Source organism: Meleagris gallopavo, chromosome 1 (genome assembly GCF_000146605.3).
Source record: "Meleagris gallopavo isolate NT-WF06-2002-E0010 breed Aviagen turkey brand Nicholas breeding stock chromosome 1, Turkey_5.1, whole genome shotgun sequence".
Lineage (NCBI taxonomy): Eukaryota > Metazoa > Chordata > Aves > Galliformes > Phasianidae > Meleagris > Meleagris gallopavo.
The window spans coordinates 180,564,103-180,582,438 of NC_015011.2; the positions used below are offsets into that span (position 1 = coordinate 180,564,103).

General features: G+C 49.2%; 1 protein-coding gene across 1 annotated transcript; it reads right to left on the reverse strand.

Moving 5' to 3' along the window:
* Positions 1 to 4,013: 4,013 nt before the first annotated feature.
* ENDOD1 (endonuclease domain containing 1) lies at positions 4,014 to 12,941 on the reverse strand. Its single transcript, XM_010706095.3, has 2 exons — positions 12,205 to 12,941; positions 4,014 to 7,112 (listed from the first exon to the last, which is right to left on the reverse strand). Exons 1-2 carry the CDS (start codon positions 12,523 to 12,525, stop codon positions 5,985 to 5,987), a joined length of 1,449 nt encoding a protein of 482 aa, XP_010704397.1. The 5' UTR covers positions 12,526 to 12,941; the 3' UTR covers positions 4,014 to 5,984.
* Positions 12,942 to 18,336: the final 5,395 nt, after the last annotated feature.

Genomic DNA, 18,336 nt, shown 5'->3' on the forward strand with positions numbered 1-18,336 from the left:
AATCTATTGCTCTTGCTGAAGGTCATGTCTTTTCAATCTGCAGCTGTCAGTGATCACAGTTGGGGCCGTGGACATCACGAGTCCATGGACATCACAATCTGATGGACGTTGTGTCATGCCAAAGAAGGATACCAGGTTTCTTTTCCAGCAAGAAGCCCAGGGTCTGTGCTGCAGGGCATTTTGTTAAATGGGTTGGGTTTGGGCTTTCTTTTACTTCTCAGTCTCTGTTTTTTTAACACTGATTGCCAGAGAAGCCATAATTTCAAACACAACACTTTGGCTTTGCTTGGGCACAAACTGGAACACAGGCGGTTCCTTCTGGACCTCAGGAAGCACTTCTGTGCTGTGTGGGTAATGGAGCACTGGCACAGGCTGCCCAAAGGCTGTGGAGTCTCCTCTTTGATAATGTTCAAAAGCTGCCCAGACATGATCATGGCCAGAAATCTTGACCTGCAGGTGACACATTGCCTGGTGCAGCCAGGAATGCTATTAACTTTCTCAGCAGAAAGGGCACATTGCTGACTTCTGCTCAACTTGGTGCCCATTAGGGCCACCAGGCCCATTTTATCAGAGCTGCTTGCCATCTGGGTGTCCCCCACATGTCCTGGTGCCTGGGGTTGTTCTTCTCCAGTGCTGGTCTCTGCACTTCTGCTTGCTGAATGCTTATGTGCCATACTGGGCAGATGTGAAATGATTTCACCATCCCCTGTAGGCAGCTCCTGTGTGATGCCTAGCAGGATCTAGGAAAGGATGAGGGCTGGAGTGAGGTGGGCAGGCCCACGTGTGTGGTAGAGAGATTCATCTAGGCTGACCCCGAGGCAAAAAAAAACTTATGTTTTTCAACATAGAAAATAAAATCACTGGATTTGTATTTGCTGCTTAACTTAACCACCCACATTTGCTTTTTATGCTCTGGTTTTCATCAGGACTTTCAAGCAAAACCTGAACATTCCTGACCCACACAAAACTGCTTCTCCAGAAGGGAAGTCCTCTTTCTCTTCCTGCCTGAGCCCAATAAGTAGAATATTAACATTTCTTGTGAAAAACAGTGTCCAAAAACAGGGCACGAGAAATACAAGAAAACTGTCATTTTGGCTACGGTTGGGTTGCACTGTTCATCTTACAGAAAAATGAACTCCTGCGCACACCTGCAGTACAGCACAGTGAGATTGAAAAGATCAGATCAGGTACCAGGTTCTCAGGCACATCCCACTCCACAAAATCCCACTTTTCATTGGGTTTGGAGGATGATCCATGGAATGAAAGGATGTGAGGATGAATTCTCCTCCATTGCTAGAGTCCTTGTTTCCCAGCCCTTGGTGATGCCACTCATCTGAATTGTCACCCTGGTGAAAAAAATGAGCTTTTAAGATGGTCTACATCTCTCTGATATCAGGAAAAAAAAATGTTGCCATTCAGAGCTCTTCTGCAGCCAGCGCAGTCCGTGGTCTCACAGAATCTTTCAAAGGCAGCCCAGTATGAAACACCTGACCTTAATTCCACAGAGACAAGTGGGTCTTTTTTCAAATGTAGGCTATTATCTACAGCAGTGCAAAGGTGTCTGCTTACACCAGAGGTCCCCACCCTGCAGCTCCTTACAGGTGGAGGATGTGCTTGGCCACCCCACAGATGTTCATTCAAAGCACTCTAGGTCAGGTTCTTGGCAGAATGGGAACACTCAGTACAAGTCAGGCCAACTTGCCTGTTTTGAAGTGCATTTGAAGTGGTTTTGAAGTGCACTCGATGCTTCATCCTTTCCGTTGCATCAGGACCACACACAAATGCAGACCTCCACCCAGATGGAGCTGTGAGCCCTGAGGGTTTCCAGCAGCGCTCAGAGGTGCTGGTCACTGCATCCATCCTACCCACATGGAAAGGAAGAGCAACCCAAGAACTCTCCAAGGGAATGTAGAACCGTCTCACCTGGGGGACCTGAGCCAGTGGGCACCTCGAGGTTCTGAATGGATGGGACAAGTCCCATCAGCCGTCAGCCCCAAACTAGGCTTCACTGACCCCAGCTTTGGGAACATAGCTGAGGCATCCAGGGTGAAGCCTGGATAACTCATCACCATGGATCACTGATAGACCAAATAGAGGCATGCAGGTTAAAGGATTTTAAATGCCCACACTTAGGTGACACAAATCCAGATAGCATTGGCTTCTCCAACCTCTCATAGATCATCCCTCCATGCCTATTGCATTCAGCTCTATGGTTTGTTGGCATCAGAACCAAGCAGATACCATTTCTTTGCCATTTATTCTCATTTTTGAGCTCTGGCCACTTGTATTGAAGCATCCCATCCAGCTGCCATCCTTTCTCCACCAGAGGAGAGCTCCCACTGCTCCCTCCATGCCCACTGGCATCTTCCTGCCCACCTGGCTCCCTGGAAGTGCTGGGCTGGGCTTTATTCACCAGAACAGGGGGGAACAAGGCTTCTGCCTGTCAAGAAAATGATTTATTTTCACAGTCTCAACACATTTGAAAAGGAAACGGGGTCCTGAAGATAAAAGAAAATGAGGTATCAGGCAAAGCGTGTGCCTCTCTGAGATGGAGACAGCCACATTCATGTGCCAGGCTTGGCTTGAGGCAGGAATGTGCTGAATGTCCACATCCACACCTCGAATCCAGAGCATGGGCTCTTCTTGGATGTTTCTGGTCCTTTCAGCCCAGGCCTACAAAGACTTTTCCGCTAAAAATGGCAAATTACTATGAAAACAACAACAACAGCAACAAATGAAAGAAAGAAAAAGTCCCGTTTGATAAATCAACCCTTTCTGACAATAAATTTCCTTGGAGGTGTTCCAACCAGCTGTAATACTAACACTGCTGGGAAGTCTGCAGGCCTTTCTGCTTGGCTGAAAACACCAGTTCTGCTGAAATCAATGGCAGATGTTACCCCGTGTTAGGCACATTCACAAATCGAAGCAAGCCCAGAACTGCACAGCAAAGAGGAATTGCTCCATGCTGAGTGTGTGGTATTGCAATCTCGCTAAGATGCACACCGCAGACACGCCTTGCACTTTGTGCTCCCAGGCAATCCTTTCTGGCCAAACAAGTTACACTTGTAATTATTTTCCAGTGCCTTTTTCTTTTGTTGGCACTACCTAAGTGGAAGAGAGAACTTGTGGACAAATAGGGCTCAATTCCCCTCCAGACTGCAGCAGCTGCCTACCTTGAGATGTACCTAGCAGAGGATGGAGCTAGGCAGCAGAGGTGGGATCAGAGGACCTGACACAGGGCTGGGCTCCATGGGCTGCGCTGCTGGAGTTGCTGTTGTTCTAGATGCATGGCTTGTTTCTCTGGACTCAACCCAGAGTGAAGATAACAGAGGTAAAGGTCATCTTGAAGTGCACTGAAACTCCTGCAGTGATGGGCTGGGTGATCTGGTTGAGGCAAGTTCAATTTACCTTGCTTCCCTGTCCTGTGAATGACTCTGAGCCTGTGGTTATCATGATTAAGATAAGGAAGACCAGCCCTTTCCCCTTTGTCCATCTGTGGCTCAGGGCGGTTCTCAAGCACACAAGACCTCTCTGGGAGATGTGCTCAAGGAGAGGTATCAGCACAGAACAACCTGCCCACAGGCAGCACTGGTCCCAGTCTTTTCCCCTGTCCTAAGACCGCCCACCCTGGGTAGAGGGATCCCATTCCCAGCAGAGCAGGAGGTCCTGAGCCCCTATTCCCTCACATGGAAACTTCCCTTCCCCTCCTGCTTCAGTCCCTTCCCACCACAGACCAGCCCGTCTTGGCAGGGAACTCTTTAGGCACACTCAGAGCTAAACACGTTGCCTGCAACCCCCAGCTCTAACTTACATTTTCTATAGCTTAATGAATTAACTCTTTTTAATGTACTTTGATAATGAAAAGGTGTTTTAAAAGCACAAAAGAGCCATTAATATCAGATGTCAAGCCATAAAAAAAGAACAACTATGCTGCTGTTACTTTCTTGATTAGCCAGAGCTCTCTGGGCTGTGTTATCTTATTTGCAGTTGAGACAGAAATGTGATAGCCGTCCCTCTTTGCAAAAGTAACTTTTATTTTGTTAAAGCCATACATTTCCAAGGACAGGGTAAAGCTCTCAAGCCATAAATCATGCCCAGATAAGAATAATCTGAAACAATACTCTGCAGCAGGATGTTGCTTGTTCTGTAACAATTACTGGGTGTTTCAGGCAGATTTCCCACTGCCTGCTCAAACATGCAGCAGAGAAGAAAAATGACCTGTGCTGGTCAGGGTTCTTCATGTTGGAATCCGAGCGTGTTCAGACAACTTTAATAGTATGGCTCCACATCTGCCCAAATCCTACAGTGCTGCCGTCTCCTGGATGGAAGGAACTGGCTGCTCTGCAACCAGGGCTGCAGCATGGAGACGTGCCCATGGGCTGGCCTTAACCTCTCTGGGTGACAGTAGTGATGGAGATGTGGTGACACCAACTCCACAGTGCACTGGGATATGAGAGCAGGTTAGAGATAAGGCCATGCTTAAGGCACAAGAGAGGCATACGGGGGCAGCTGGAGCTGCATTTGGACATCGGTGCCACCACATGTGCCCCCTGAAGGTACCCTGGGGCACCCACGCTGGTGCCCACCGCTGCACTGACAGCTTCAGCACAAAGGAGGGATTGGTCAAAATGTTGCTGATTTTGCGTGATTAGATCTTCCCTCTTCTCTTGTTCCCACAAAGTCACATCCATGGGAATAAGGGCTGAGGAAACAGGAGCAGTGAGGATAGGGAGTGCAGAAGAGGGGACAGGTTTCCTTCTGACATGAACACTGCTCATAAATGAGTCACCGGACAGAGATTTACATAGCAGAATGCATACTGTGCCCCAAGCCTCCCTCACCTCCACCTGTTTTCCAGACAAGGTCTATTAAGACATAAAATTTGTGAAAGAAGCAAAATTATTCACAGTGCTCCCTTGCTCTTCCCCTGTCATGTGTTCCTCCTGCCCCCCTTGTAAGTACATCAGTGCTGCCACCAACCCAGACCAGTCCTACAGGAAAACACAAGAGGATCATTTTAGAATCATAGAATCACAGAATGGCCTGGGTTGAAAAGGACCTCAAAGATCATCTAATTTCAACCCCCCTGCCACCTGAGCTGCACTTTCACAATAGGCCTAGGAAGGATAACCAGGACAGTACCAATCCCCAGCCTGGGCACAATCCAGCAGAGATCTCTGGCACAAAGGATCACCTGTGTGTTGGATGAACCACCAGCTCTGAGCAGAGGCAGGGCAGGCTGCTCACTGACACACAGGCTGATTCAAGGCCAAAAGCATCACCCACATGGCTCTACTGGGTTTTGGAGCCCACCAGCCAGGGCAAGGAATTTGGGGTTGAGATCTTGACTGGTCACCAGGGAATAGTTTGGGGAAAGTGAGCTTGGTATGGTGAAGGGAAGGAGTTGGCAGCTGGTCCGGGGAGCTATGGAACACACCCAGCCAAATTCCTTCCCAGGCTCTGCTGGCAGGACTCCAGTGCAGTCAGCAATGCAACCAGCAGCACAACTTGGACCCATTCCCTTCCTGCTCCCCATCTTGCCCCTAACCCTTGCACTCTGCCCACCTTTTCTCTTTCAGAAACTGAAGTCTTTCCCCAGACCACCACCTCCGCCCCAAGTGGGATGTGCTTCTGCAGAGGTCACTGCCAGTGCACAGGTCTCAGTGTTGTCTCAGTAGGAAAGAAACAACCTTGTACCACATTTAGAGAGCATCTCCCAAAGGAAGCAGCTTGATGTCTGCAAATCACAGGAAGTTTGTGACCTGCACTGATAAAAACCGAACACTTTGAAACGGATAGAGCTTGAGTTGCAATGGTGATGTCCCCTCGCGAAGTTACCTTGGCCCTCCCTGTTACTTCCCGTATTATTAATGTCACTTACAATAAATACCAGAACAAAATCAACAGCATTTGGCCACATATCTTAAAGCATTCTCCCACTCCTCTTTCACTTTTTGTCTTTGCAGCCTTGATTTCCACCCCTATCAGTCACCAGAGGAGCCCTTAGGGACAAACCGCTTGGCTATGTGACTAACCACGTAATAAAAGCCATGCAGGATGGAGGCTGTGGCATCAATGGCCAGCGAGAAGGTGCCACCGATCCCAGTGGCCATGTCTTTGACAACAGAGGGAATGGCACAGATGGAGTAGTAAGGGAAAGAAGCGAGGTGAAGGACAAAGCCCATGGGGATGCGTAGAATTCTATAGGTGATGACTGCCACATCTTGAATAATTCCCAGAAAGCCCAAGAAGATGTTGGTGATGACCCTCCCCACATCATAGGGGATGCTGATGAGCACCATGCTGATGGCTTTAAGGTAGGACACCGTTCCATTCCACAGGCTGTAGACTCCATCCAGAAGAGTACTGCCAACTCGCTTGATAACAAGCCACAGAAAATAAAACATAAATTTCACCAGCTCCACAAGCAGGTAGATGAAGAGTTCTAGAAGTTTGATGAAAGGGGTAGCAATTATGCCAACCACTTTCCTCACCAAGCCACTGTCTTTGGCTTCCTCCTTGTCATTTGCTCCTACCTGCTCTCGGATCTGACTGACAGCTTGCAGTATTGCTTCCATTTTCTCACTGCTTTCATTGTCTTCTCCACAGTTGCCCTTGAACAAGTCAAGCCCTGCTAGGAGCTGCTTCTCCAGCTCTCCCACTGTGAGGTCTGCCAAACTGCTTTCATCATTGACTTTTTTCACCAGTCCTAGAGACCATCCCTCTGGAGCATCACAGCACGCTGCCAGCCAGAGGGTCTCTGGCACAGACACCTTGCCTTTAACTCGGACAGTGGAAGGAATTGCTCCTGCAAGGAGATACAGCTGGTCCTTCTTGGAACAATGAGGGATCAGAGCTTGCTCCACCACCCTCCTGATGTCACTGTGCCAGATTTTGCTCAGAGAGGGGCGCAGAGGGACAGCATTTGTCAATGTATAGGTGGCCATTTGGAAGTCTTCCCTGTTGAGCAAGCTAGGGTTCAGCAGCCCTCGTTCATAACCAGAGCCCACATAGTCTGAGGTCAGAGCTTGATTTGCACCAAGGTTGGCCAAAGAGCCAACAACATCAGCTTCAATCACCATCTCATGCTGGTCATTCTCTGGATCATCTATCTGAAACAGCAGAGAGAAGAGTTAGTGCGTGCAATTCACCAAAGCAATGTGTAAATAGGTTTTGAAGTATATTTTCCATGAAGACTGCTACTATATGCTGTGCCATGGATCCCATCCTGCACTCCTTCCTTACTGTCCTTGTGGCAATGGTTTCAGAGGGGTGTGCACTGCCTTTGCTGTCCTGCTAAATGTGTCAGTTCGGACTGCCAGTCCTGACTGCAACTCTCCAGTCTGGCCTGCAGCACAGCACAGCTTCCAGCTGCTCACCAGCCATCCTCCATTAAGCCTCAAACTGGTGTTTATTTTCTGGAAGGGATTTTTGGTATTCCTAAGGGAAAACCTAGAAGGAATTTTTAATAGAAGGACTGATTTAAGTCTGTGTTCTCACCTTCTATGGTGAAGGCACTTCCAATCCTTTTAAACATCTGCTGTCTCATCTTTATTCAAATCTAAGCAATGAAGAATGGCAATGAAGAATGAAAGGCATGATGTGTAGGATGCCTAAGGAAGGCATTTACCTGTCTCCACTAATTGAGTAAGTTGGACACCATGGCAGATGATCTGAATTTCACTGCCTTTAACACGGTCATTTTTCTGAGCTAAAGGCTTGTCATTAGCAGTCTGAACCTGATCTTTAATGACCTCCCAGCGTTCTGTGGGTGAGGAGACTTTGTCACCACAGGTCCTGAAGGTCCTCAGTGGAATCTGTGCTATGAGGGTGTCTGCCCTTGCCACCACGTGGAGCCAGAGGCAGTAACAACCCCTCCCAGCACCCTGCACAGAGCTATGCAAGGAGTTCATACACAGCAGGAGCTGGAGCACTGGGGCACCATGGTGTGTTCAGGGCTTTCTCAGGTGATTGCAGCTCTCCCTGCTCCATAGACACTCCTCTTAACACTGCAGCCTCTCCAGGGGGATGCGCCAGATTGCTCTTTTCTTCCTCAGATTAGAGGGCAAGCATGTTGGTAGGAACACCGTGGTGACAGGCAGCCTCTGGCAGTCCCTGTCTCCTGAAATCTGTTTCTCATCCCAGCACTGCACTGACCCCATTACATCGGCTCTCTTTGCTCCTGGCCTCTACGCTGTTTACTGCACTGTATAACACGTTTTGGAGATGTACAGAGCAGACAGTTCATATTCTGCCTTGAATCACCCCCCCAGTCACCCTCCCTGGTGCCTGGGATCTCCTGGAGTGTGCTTGGACACATAGCCACCATCTATGTCCTTGAAACCTTACACGGAGCTGGAGCCCTCTCAGAGCTGCAGCTCCCTGCATCCCCTCCTCTATGCTCTGTGCTCGGTGTATGCAGGTATCCATCACCCTCACTGCACAAATCAAGGACTGGTTGCTTCTTGCAGCAGCCAAGCCCTGCAGCCTGGCACCAGGGCTGTCTCTGCAGCAGGGCTGGACACAGTGCCAACATGAACCATTTCCGAGAGCTGCACTACCCCCGGCTGCCTGCTAGGAGGGATCTTGCTTCGTCTTGAAGGCTTTTTGCTCCGGGACTGGAAGAATTCTTACGTGCTGGTGCACAAATCTCAGCCTTTTAAGTTTGTTTGTTTGTTTGTTTTGTTTTGTTTTTCTTTTGCTCAGGCACCTACAGCCTTCTTGACAGAATAAGAAAAATGGTGAGGGGAGACTGAGGTGCTGTACTTCAAAGGCATAAAGACCTGAGACTGTGCAGTTGTTTCCTTGCAGAGATTCCCCAGCTGCATGGGCATAGACTTGAATTTCTCTGGTTATGAGCTGATGCATGCATACCTGGAGGTGCCTATCAAGCAAATATGTGCTTGCTTTGCTGTTCAGCTCCAGGGTTTTGCACATACCATTGGGATTGTTTGGATGCAATTAAGAAAGAACATGAAAAATGTGGCTATGTGCCGTGCATGCGTAAGACTCTGACATCAGTGAGTGTTTATAATAACTCATATTATGGTCTGTAATAACTCATGTATTACTGAGCTTTTCATGCCTCCTGTAATCCAGCTCCAAAGGCAAGCTGTCTCTAGCACTGTATCTAACCTGCACACAAGCTGCCTTCTGATTCCCACAGCCTTTGGTTTGTGTTGCAGCAAGAGCACATCTGCATCCATGGGCCAAGTGTGAATCCACCTGCCAAAATACCCTGCAATAGCTTGGGGCAAGGCCCAAACAGACAGCTAAACAACTTGATCCTGCGAGGATTTAAAAATAAATTATGCATCCAAACACCTGTTTGGATTAGAGCCCAAGCACTACCAATACAACACATGCTTCATAAAGTGAGGGTTGTCATTCTACAGAAAGGAGTGAACCTCATGTTCTCTCATGGTCTGTGTTACAGGAAGGTCACAAGTGGCTCCAGAAGCACGTTTCTCCTAATGACCAAGGCTGACAAGAACAGCAGGTCAGACGTAGCTGTGATACAAATCCTGCCTTGGTTCCCTGGCTGATGGAAGTCACCAACCAGATGAAAACACCAGAACATTTACCCAGCCTATCCTGGACTAGAAGAGAAGAAGCACCTCCAGTGTTCTTCATTTCTCCCAAGCCAAGATTCAGACCAAACTATAGCTTTCAGACTGAAGTGGCTTACTCTTAAACCTAAGAATCACAGAATCATTAAGTTGGAAAGGATCTCTGAGCTCACCTAACCCAACTGTCAGCCCACCCCCACTGTGCCCACTGACCACGTCCCTCAGTGTCACATCTCCACAGCTTCTGAACACGTCCAGGGATGCTGACTGCACCACCTCCCCGGGTAGCCTGTGCCACTGCCTCACCACTCTTTCCTGATAAGAAATTTTTCCTGATATCCAACCTGAACCTCCTCTGGCACAGCTATTACCTCCTGTCCTAAAAGAAGTCAGCAACAGAGCAGGTTTGGAGACCCAAGTCTCAAGGCATCCCATCAGTATCCTGATAATCCTCCTGCCCTCTCATTTTTTAACAGTCCTGCTTGCTAAATTAATTCACTGTTTCCAGCTGCCAATCAGCTGTGGGTTGTCCTGACATTCCTCTTACTTCTCATCTGATGACTGCCTCAGTATTACATTTGGCATTTGTATCTGGTACACACATTCCTGAGGAGGTAGGCATACAGGGCGTGAGACAGAGCCTTCACAACTTATATCCTGATCTATTACCAAAAAAAAAAGCATGTGACAACCTTGAGTCAGCCATCAAAGTGCAGAGAGAATTTTTATAGCAATTTCCTCCTGCTTCCTCTATCTCCATGTGAGTGTGCATTCACACATAAAAAAGCACACACCACTGTGCAGTTCAGCCTGTAGGTACCTGGCTATCTCAGTGTCAGCCAATGTAATCCTTAGGGCCTTACTGCAGAGCAGGTGTTGTGAAGACTTTTCTTCATCATTTGATGAAGCCCCAACACAAGGAACGTGAGTGATAGATGAGAAATCTCTTCTCCACTTGCTCCTCTTGCATCAATCTGGACTGCAGCCTTGCTGCCCACTGAAGGCATGATCCTTCTAAGCCAGAAAGAGCATGAGTGCCCTGTTCCACTACCAATAGTCTTGCTCTAGCCTTCATCCCACCTGCCTCTGCAGCCCTATAAAGGCTTCAGCATTGAGTGAGCAATAGGCACTACATCCACTACATCCTGCTCATCAAAATCTTGGATGGGGGATATGGTAAGCAGGAGGGAGACAATCTCTGTCCTCCTTCCCTCCATAATGCCACCTGCTGTGGCACGGCTTCCTCCAAGGTGGACATACTGGGACCTTTCCTTAGCTGACTCCTTCACCGTGGTACAAGAGCACATCTTGTTTAAGAAGCCTTTCACTTTCATACAATCATAAGATAGGAGGATACTCAAAGCTCACCTCATTCCAACTTTCTGCCATGGGCTGGTTGCCCCCCACCAGCTCAGGCTGCCCAGGGCCCATCCAACCTGGCCTTGAGCACCTTCAGGTATGGGGCACCCACAACCTCTGTGGGCAGCAGTGCCAGTGCCTCACCACCCTCTGAGTTAACAATTCTTTTTAACATCTAACTTTAATTTCCCCTTTTAGCTTAAGGCCATTCCCCCTTGTCTTGGCACTATCAGATCATGTAGAAGGTTGGTCCCCTTCCTGCTTGTAAACTCCCTTCAAGTACTGGAAGGCCACAAGGAGGTCTCCCTGCAACCTCCTCTTCTCCAAGCTAAAATTTGCGATGCTTCTTTTGCCTGGAGATCACTGCAGTAAAGCAGTCAAACATGGCTGTACACGGAGCATCCCTTCGAATATGCATCATGATGTCAGTTGGGAGGCTTTGTAGTTGAAAAAGAAGGAAGCAGGCAAACAAATGGCTCAGAAAACAGCAGCCAAAGGAGTAGAGAAGGAAGCAAAAGAATCCAGGGGATTATTATTTTTTCTGAGCACCTGATCCAGCTGTAGGTGTCCCTGTTCATTGCAGGGGAGTTGGACTGGATGGCCTTTAGCGTCCCTTCCAACCCAAACAATTGTATGGCTTTTCCTGTTTAGCACTAATGGCAGCAACTCCATAGAAAAAAAAGTCCTCAAAGCTCTCAGCAATTTGATGCTGTCACCATCTGGCGTCACCCAGGAACACAGCCACTGCATCCCATGGGCTACACAAGGTGGGAGACCACAGCAACTCGAGGCAGAGCCAGCCGGTGGCTTCGGGGGCTGAGCAGATTTCTGAGGCAGGAAGCACAAAGCTTGGGGAGCAGGGTGAGTGTGAGGCGGTCGAAGCAGGAGAGCTGGGAAAGAAGGGAAGCCGCTGCTGGAAAGCCTCCAGGCCTGCCCGAGCAGGTGGGTGAGACAGAACCGAAGCTCGGGAGGCGGCACGGCGGCCTCAGGTGCTGCAAATGTCAGAGCAGCCGACCTCCCCGCGCCAGGTCCGTCCCCGCACAGCGAGGGGACGGAAACTTCAGGCTCTGCCCCGGCACGCAAAGGCAAAGGGCAGCTGGGGCAGGGAGGGCTCTCCTCTCCCCCACGCCGCCCTCGCGCCCAGCTCTCCCGACGAGCTCTTATCCATTCACTTTCAAGCACAGAAAAATCTAAGCTCGGCATCTGCCGGGGGTTCACGAGCATCTGTGGGGCTCCGTGGCTGGGAGCAGCCCCACCGCCGGGGAAGCGGACCTACCTGCGGCTCCAGCAGCCAGCTCTCGTCCGCCCCGCTTCGGGCTGCCCCCGTGTACTTGAAAGCGGAATAAAGAGGGATTTTGTCCTTGGTGCTGTAGAGGGTTGCAAAGCGCGGCTCTCCGTTGTACTGCTGACAGATCTTCACGTGGAAAGGCTCGGTGAATCCTTCCGGTGGGACTCTGCCGGGGAAGAACACGTTACACTCGGCAAAGCCGGCTTCGTCCTTGCCGACGACTCTGCCCAGGGAAAAACTCGGGAAAAGCGACAAGCAGAGCAAACACAGCAGTGACATCTTCACGGTCCGCTCCCCCGGGCCGTCCATCCGGGCTGGGTACGGCGCAGGTCTGGCGGAGCGGAGAGAGGCGAAGCCAGGCGGGCGGCGCTCCCTGCGGGCAGCGGGCGCTGCTGCCGGCGGCGGCCACGGGCGGTGCCGCGCTCACGCCCGCTGGAACGCCGGGCAAGCCGAAATCATCGCGGGTAACTGGGAGGAGGAGGAGGAGGGAAGCCCTCGGCCGTGCCGTATGTAGCAGCGGGGTGTGGTGTCTGCATTGCAGCACAGTCCCCGGGAGGAATTTTGGCTGACGCAGCCAGAACTCTTTCTGGGGCTGCCGGAGGGGATGCCGCAAAGTCAGGTTCGGGGCCCAGAAGAGCGAGCTGCTGTCCGCAGCAACCGGCCTGGCCGAGGGACAGGGGGGAAGGGAGAGGAGAAGCAGGAGGCGGCGGGGTGTCAGCGAGGCTGGGAACATGCTTTGTGGGGTGTGAGTGTAACTCCGTGCCCATGCTTGGCCAAACGTAGAGCTGGACAAAAAAAAAAAAAAAAAAAAAGATAATACAAGGAATGAAACCACTCCTCGAGTTTATGATCTGCTGTTACCTGCCTGTGAGCCTACAGCAGCTACTGCTGGATTAATGGGTAAAAGAATGACTGTGCTAACTGGGAAAGTTAATGTTTTCACAGCAGTGGGGTGGAGAGACTACGGAGTATCTCAAGATCAAGAAAACCTGCCTTTCCCCACCACAGAAGCTGGATACGATCAGATATACTGCCAGTAATTCACTCATGCAACTTATAAAAGCCAAGGTGCCCTAAAGGGCACTGTGATACAAAGCTGTCGCATTGCTACAGTGACTTCCAAGCAGGAGTCCCCAAGTGCCACCAATTCTCAGCTGCTCTGCAAGAGAGGCTACATGACACACAGCCTGTATGGGAGCCTGTATTACGGATGTCAGGGAAGGAGCCTGTAAAAGTGCTAAAAATAGCCCTGGCTCTACGACTCATTTCTGCACTCGGGGATGGCTTCTTGAAGCAGCATAGCAAAGAAATACGTCAGTGCCTTTTCATGTGATGTTATCAGCTTGGGGAGACAGAGGCAGGCTGGACAGACTGGGGAATGGCAGGAAATGCAGCCAGTAGCTTGTTTGGTTTCCAGGCAGTGGCCTGGTCACTCAGCTCTGGCAGAAAGAATTAGTCATGTGCAGAAAGATGATGGGAATGGAAACACACGTGCATGGCCCAGCCAGAGCACAGCAGCTCCAAAAGACAAGCTCAACATTTCATTCCCCTGGGTGTAAAAAAGGCTACTGGGAAATTGAGAGCTGAAGCTAAACTTGAGCTGTTTGGTGTTTATCTGATCCCAGGCTTGCAGTTATCTGGGCAACAGAAGGAAATATTTTCCCCATGTTTTGAGCCATGTTCTACAGGTAAAGCAAGGTAATACAGTGCTTCTAAGAACCCCACTGGCTGATCTGCATTATCCCAAGCTGGGCATGGTCCCAATCAGTGTGAAGGCAGGTTGGGGTACCTCAAGATGGGCACAACAGCCAGTAGCATGCTGAGCAGAGGGATCCTTCTGCCAGGCAATAGAGATGTCCTGCCTCCAAGGGCACCTCAGCCTCAGTGTGATGCATCAGAACTCTTCCCAGTCTCAAGGGCCTCTTATTTGCTTTGGGGGAACTTTCTTTCCAGGCTGTGAGGCTGGTCTATCCCTGCCTAGTTTTTGCTGCACGTACCAGCATGTAAGTAGCACTAGACAGTCTGAAGAGTGTTCAAGGCCAGGTTGGATGGGGCCTTGGGCAGCCTGGTCTACTATTAGATATGGAGGTCGGCAGCCCTGCATGTGACTGGGGGGGCTGGAGCTTGATGATCCTTGAGGTCCCTTCCAACCCAGGCCATTCTATGATTCTATGATTCTATGATTCTATGAAGAGTGCTCAGGATCTCCTTTTGGAGATTTTGGACAAAGGGCAAGAAAAGAAGCTCTAGAAAATGATGTTGACCTGGAGAAATAGAAGGAGATTGAGCAAAAATTAGTTGATGAGATACTAAGGAAAACTTAAGAAGGGAAATGGATAGAAATAGATGTGAAGAAACCCGGAGGGGAGATCGGGAGGGGTCAAATGAACAGATGGGAGAGAGCTGAGGAAAGCTGTTTTCCTCTGTGAAAAGAAAATGAGGAGAACAACATGAAGATGGGGAAATGAGACAGAAAGGAGGCTTTCACCCATCTTCATTGACCTCCTCTTCCCAAGGGTCTCAAGCACCAAGACCAAATGATCCTGAAAAACATGGCAGTATTCAGCCCTGTAACAACAGGAAGCCACTGGCTTATCTGCCCACTTTCCCACACTGTGCCTCCAGCCCGGTCTCTCTTGGTTGACACTGAGATTGCTGCAAATAACTCCTTTCTCCTGACCCTGCGAGCCTAGACTTTCCAAACATACTTGACTCCAAATATTTCTCCAGGGCAGATCTCTTGTCTCCTGCTACGGGCTCTGGGTAGGCTGCCAGACTGTATGTGACTGTCCCATTCTATTGGGAACAAAAAGGAAGAAGAAAGTGATTCACTGGAGACACCACTGTCAAAGATTTGGCTCAGAGCACAGCAGTCCCAGCAGACACGCCACTGCATGTCAGAGAGCACATCTGCCTCTTCCTTGTCTCATGGGGATGGAGTTTCTTGCTAAAATTAACTCAAAAGTGTGGTCTGGGAAAGGAGCCCAGTGCTGAGCTAGGGAGAAAAGAAAAACTGAAACAGTTTCTGTGTTAAAATGAAGAGATCCAAGGATGGGAGAAAGAGGGGTAGGAGGAAGATAATCATCTCTTTGGAGAAGAGCTTAGCAATGCATGTTGCAATTTTGATTCCCACCTTAAACCAGGTCTTTGTGCCACTCTCTGCTGCCTGCTTGTTAGATGCTCACGCAGACATCTTCAGACCTTCCCCATGGCGTCCCTCACGCTGGTCAGCATCACCAACAGTGCTGCTTCACTGCCCTCCTCTTGCCATGATTCTTATAGCACAGGGTGTACCAGTGAGAGCCTCAAGCTGCATCAAGAGAGGTTCAGGTTGGATATTAGGAAATATTTCTTCTCAAAAGAGTGGTGAGGCACTGGAACAGGCTGCCCAGGGAGGTGGTGAAGTCAAGAACCATGGAGATGTGACAGAGGGACATGGGCAGTGGGCATGGTGGGGGTGGGCTGATGGCTAGACTAGGTGATCTTAAATGTCTTTTCCAACCTTAATGCTTCCATGCTTCTATGAGAGACTAGCAGACACCTCAAGGTCAGAGTGTCAGGGATGCAGACTTACACAAATACCGAATAAAAGTGATAAAATCCAGAGTCCACATCCTTCAGCACTTCATCATAGTCTTCAGACTCAAGAAATCTCTATTAATTGAAGGAACTAGAAAATAAGACAAGAGGAGTGGCTGAGGAATTTGAGATTGTTTAGTTTGGAGAAAAGTAGGCCAAGCTCCTTACAATTGCCTGGAAGGAGGCTGCAGTAAGGTGGGTGTGGGTCTCTTTTCTCAGTTGACAAGTGACAGTGATGCAAAGAAATAGCCTCAAGTAGCAGCAAAGAAGGTTTAGAGTGGATACTGGGAAGAATTTATTCATAAATAGGGTGGTCAAGCATTGGAAAGGCTGCCCATGCTGGAGTTGCCATCCCTGGAGGTATTTGAGAGATATGTAGATGTGATGCTAAATGATGTGGTTTTGTGGTGGGACTCAGTAGGTCACATTGATGGCTGGACTTGGTGATCTTGAAGGTCTTTTCCAACCTGGATAATTCTATGGATCTGTGACAACCTCCAGGCTGTTAGAGACAAGCACAACAAAAATCCAGTGTTTGACAGCCCAGGTCCTGGAGAAGAGAAGGGTGATTTCCTTGCAGGCTTTCAGTACCTAAAGGCAGCCTATAAACAGGAGGGGAATCAACTCTTTACAAGGGTAGATAACAGCAAGACTAGGTGAAATGGTTTTAAGTTGAAGGAAGGAAGATTTAGGTTGGATGTCAGGGGAAAGTTCTTTACTATGAGAGTGGTGAGGTGCTGGAACAGCTGCCCAGAGAGGCTGTGGATGCCCATCCCTGGAGGTGTTCAAGGCCAGATTGGATGGGGCCCTGGGCAGCCTGGTCTAGTATTAAATGGGGAGGTTGGTAGCCCTGCTTGCAGCAGGGGGGTTGTAGTTTGATGATCCTTGAGGTCCTTTCCAACCCAAGCCATTCTGTGATTCTATGATAATTTGGATAGATTTAGATTTTGATAGTACATGGCAATATTTTTAATAGTGTGAATTTTAACTATAGAAATGAGTTATTTAAAGACGTGCCGAAAGCTCAACAATACAACTCTTTAAACCAAGATTAAAAGAGATGATAGTTTGTGTGACCTTTGCTTTACAGTCAGTTTGCACAGCCACATCTTAAGTTTGTTTGGGACAAGAAAGTCACTTGAATGCTGTTTTTCTAGGTGCCACTACTTACTTTTCTCATTGCCAGCATTTGATCTTTTCACAAGCCCTGTGTGGCTCAGCCAATGCTGAGACCGTGCTGTGCCAGGTGCTGTGTGGAAGCAAGGCGTGAGACGGCTCCTTACAGGCTGCCCTGGCAGAAAACCCACGGGTGGGACCACAATGAGAGGTACAGGCTTGTTGCACTTGCATCATCTCTGAAGAGGGAATGAGAAAGCCATGATCTTTGAGAAAGCTAAACCTGCTGGCGGGGCCCAGCTGTAATCAGGAGGCAGACAGCAGCCACACCCAGGGCTGATTGTCTGCAGCAATGTTTGGGCACTGAGGAATGGGAGGAGGAGTGAGGAAGTTTTTCTCCATGTCTTGTTGCTGCAATACACCTTGAGGCTGCTGTGGGCATTTGTTAACATCACATTTTCCACACTGTACTTCTGGCTGTGCTACTCTTGGCCAGCATTGCTTTGGGATGGATTCAAACGTGAAGAGCAGGGCCACCATTCCTGGAATCGTGTCACTGCCCTGAGCACAGGCGGAGCTTCAGCTATCCGTGTGTGCACGGCAGCATGTGTGCAAGTGGGCATTTTCCTCTAAAAAACAAAAGCAGCAATGCTTCTAGGCACAGAAACTGACCACAGTGCGGAAGCAAATACTAATCTTAAATTAGTGTTTTAAATAAATGAGTGGCTGTTTTAGAACACAGGTTAAAATAGAAGTGCAAAACTCCGGGTCTCTGGAGAGGAAACCTGGCAGAACTGTGATTTTAAGTTAGCTTAAAAAAATAAAAGGATTTTGCAGCCTCTGTTCTGGGATCTGCTACAGAACTGTTATTGATTATTTACACTGCCTGTTTTGACTTTCTTTAGAGGTGTTTTAACATGTTTGTGGTTGTGTACCACTTGTCATGCTTTGCAAAGTGTGTGAAAACTTTGCTTGTCCTCATCTTGTGCAGCCATGAATCCTTTCCTTAATGCAGGCAGTCGGTGCAAGCCTGTTCCTACTCTCTTAACTTCAGCATCAGCAGCCAGGAGGCCAAGGTTTTAGTCCTTCCTCCTTCAGAAGGCAAGCAGGGGTTGGGGCCAACCGTCCTGCTCCACTCTAATGCTCCAGTCATAGTCCTGCTGCTCTGAGCAATTTCTCGTGCTGTTGGGCTGTGCATGAAGTCTCCTGCTCAAATCATTAAAGTACTTAAGTTCTCTATTAAATGTGCAGTAAGGAGATACTCATGGCTCTGTGTGGACCACTGCAGTCCCATTAAGCATCAGCCTCTGAACCATGACACGATGCTCTCCAGGTACTCTGTGCAGCACTCCGATGAACAGGAGCCCTGTGCTCACACCTGATCCTCTGCACCCAGCAGTGCAGCACCACTGCAGGGGACATCAC

Bases quoted from the DNA above. Each gene is read 5' to 3' on its own strand.
- ENDOD1 (XM_010706095.3), bottom strand. From the start codon at position 12,525: ATGGACGGCCCGGGGGAGCGGACCGTGAAGATGTCACTGCTGTGTTTG. The intron at 7,113-12,204 runs GTAGGTCCGCTT...CTGCTGTTTCAG, and splicing joins GCTGGCTGCTGGAGCCGCAG to ATAGATGATCCAGAGAATGA.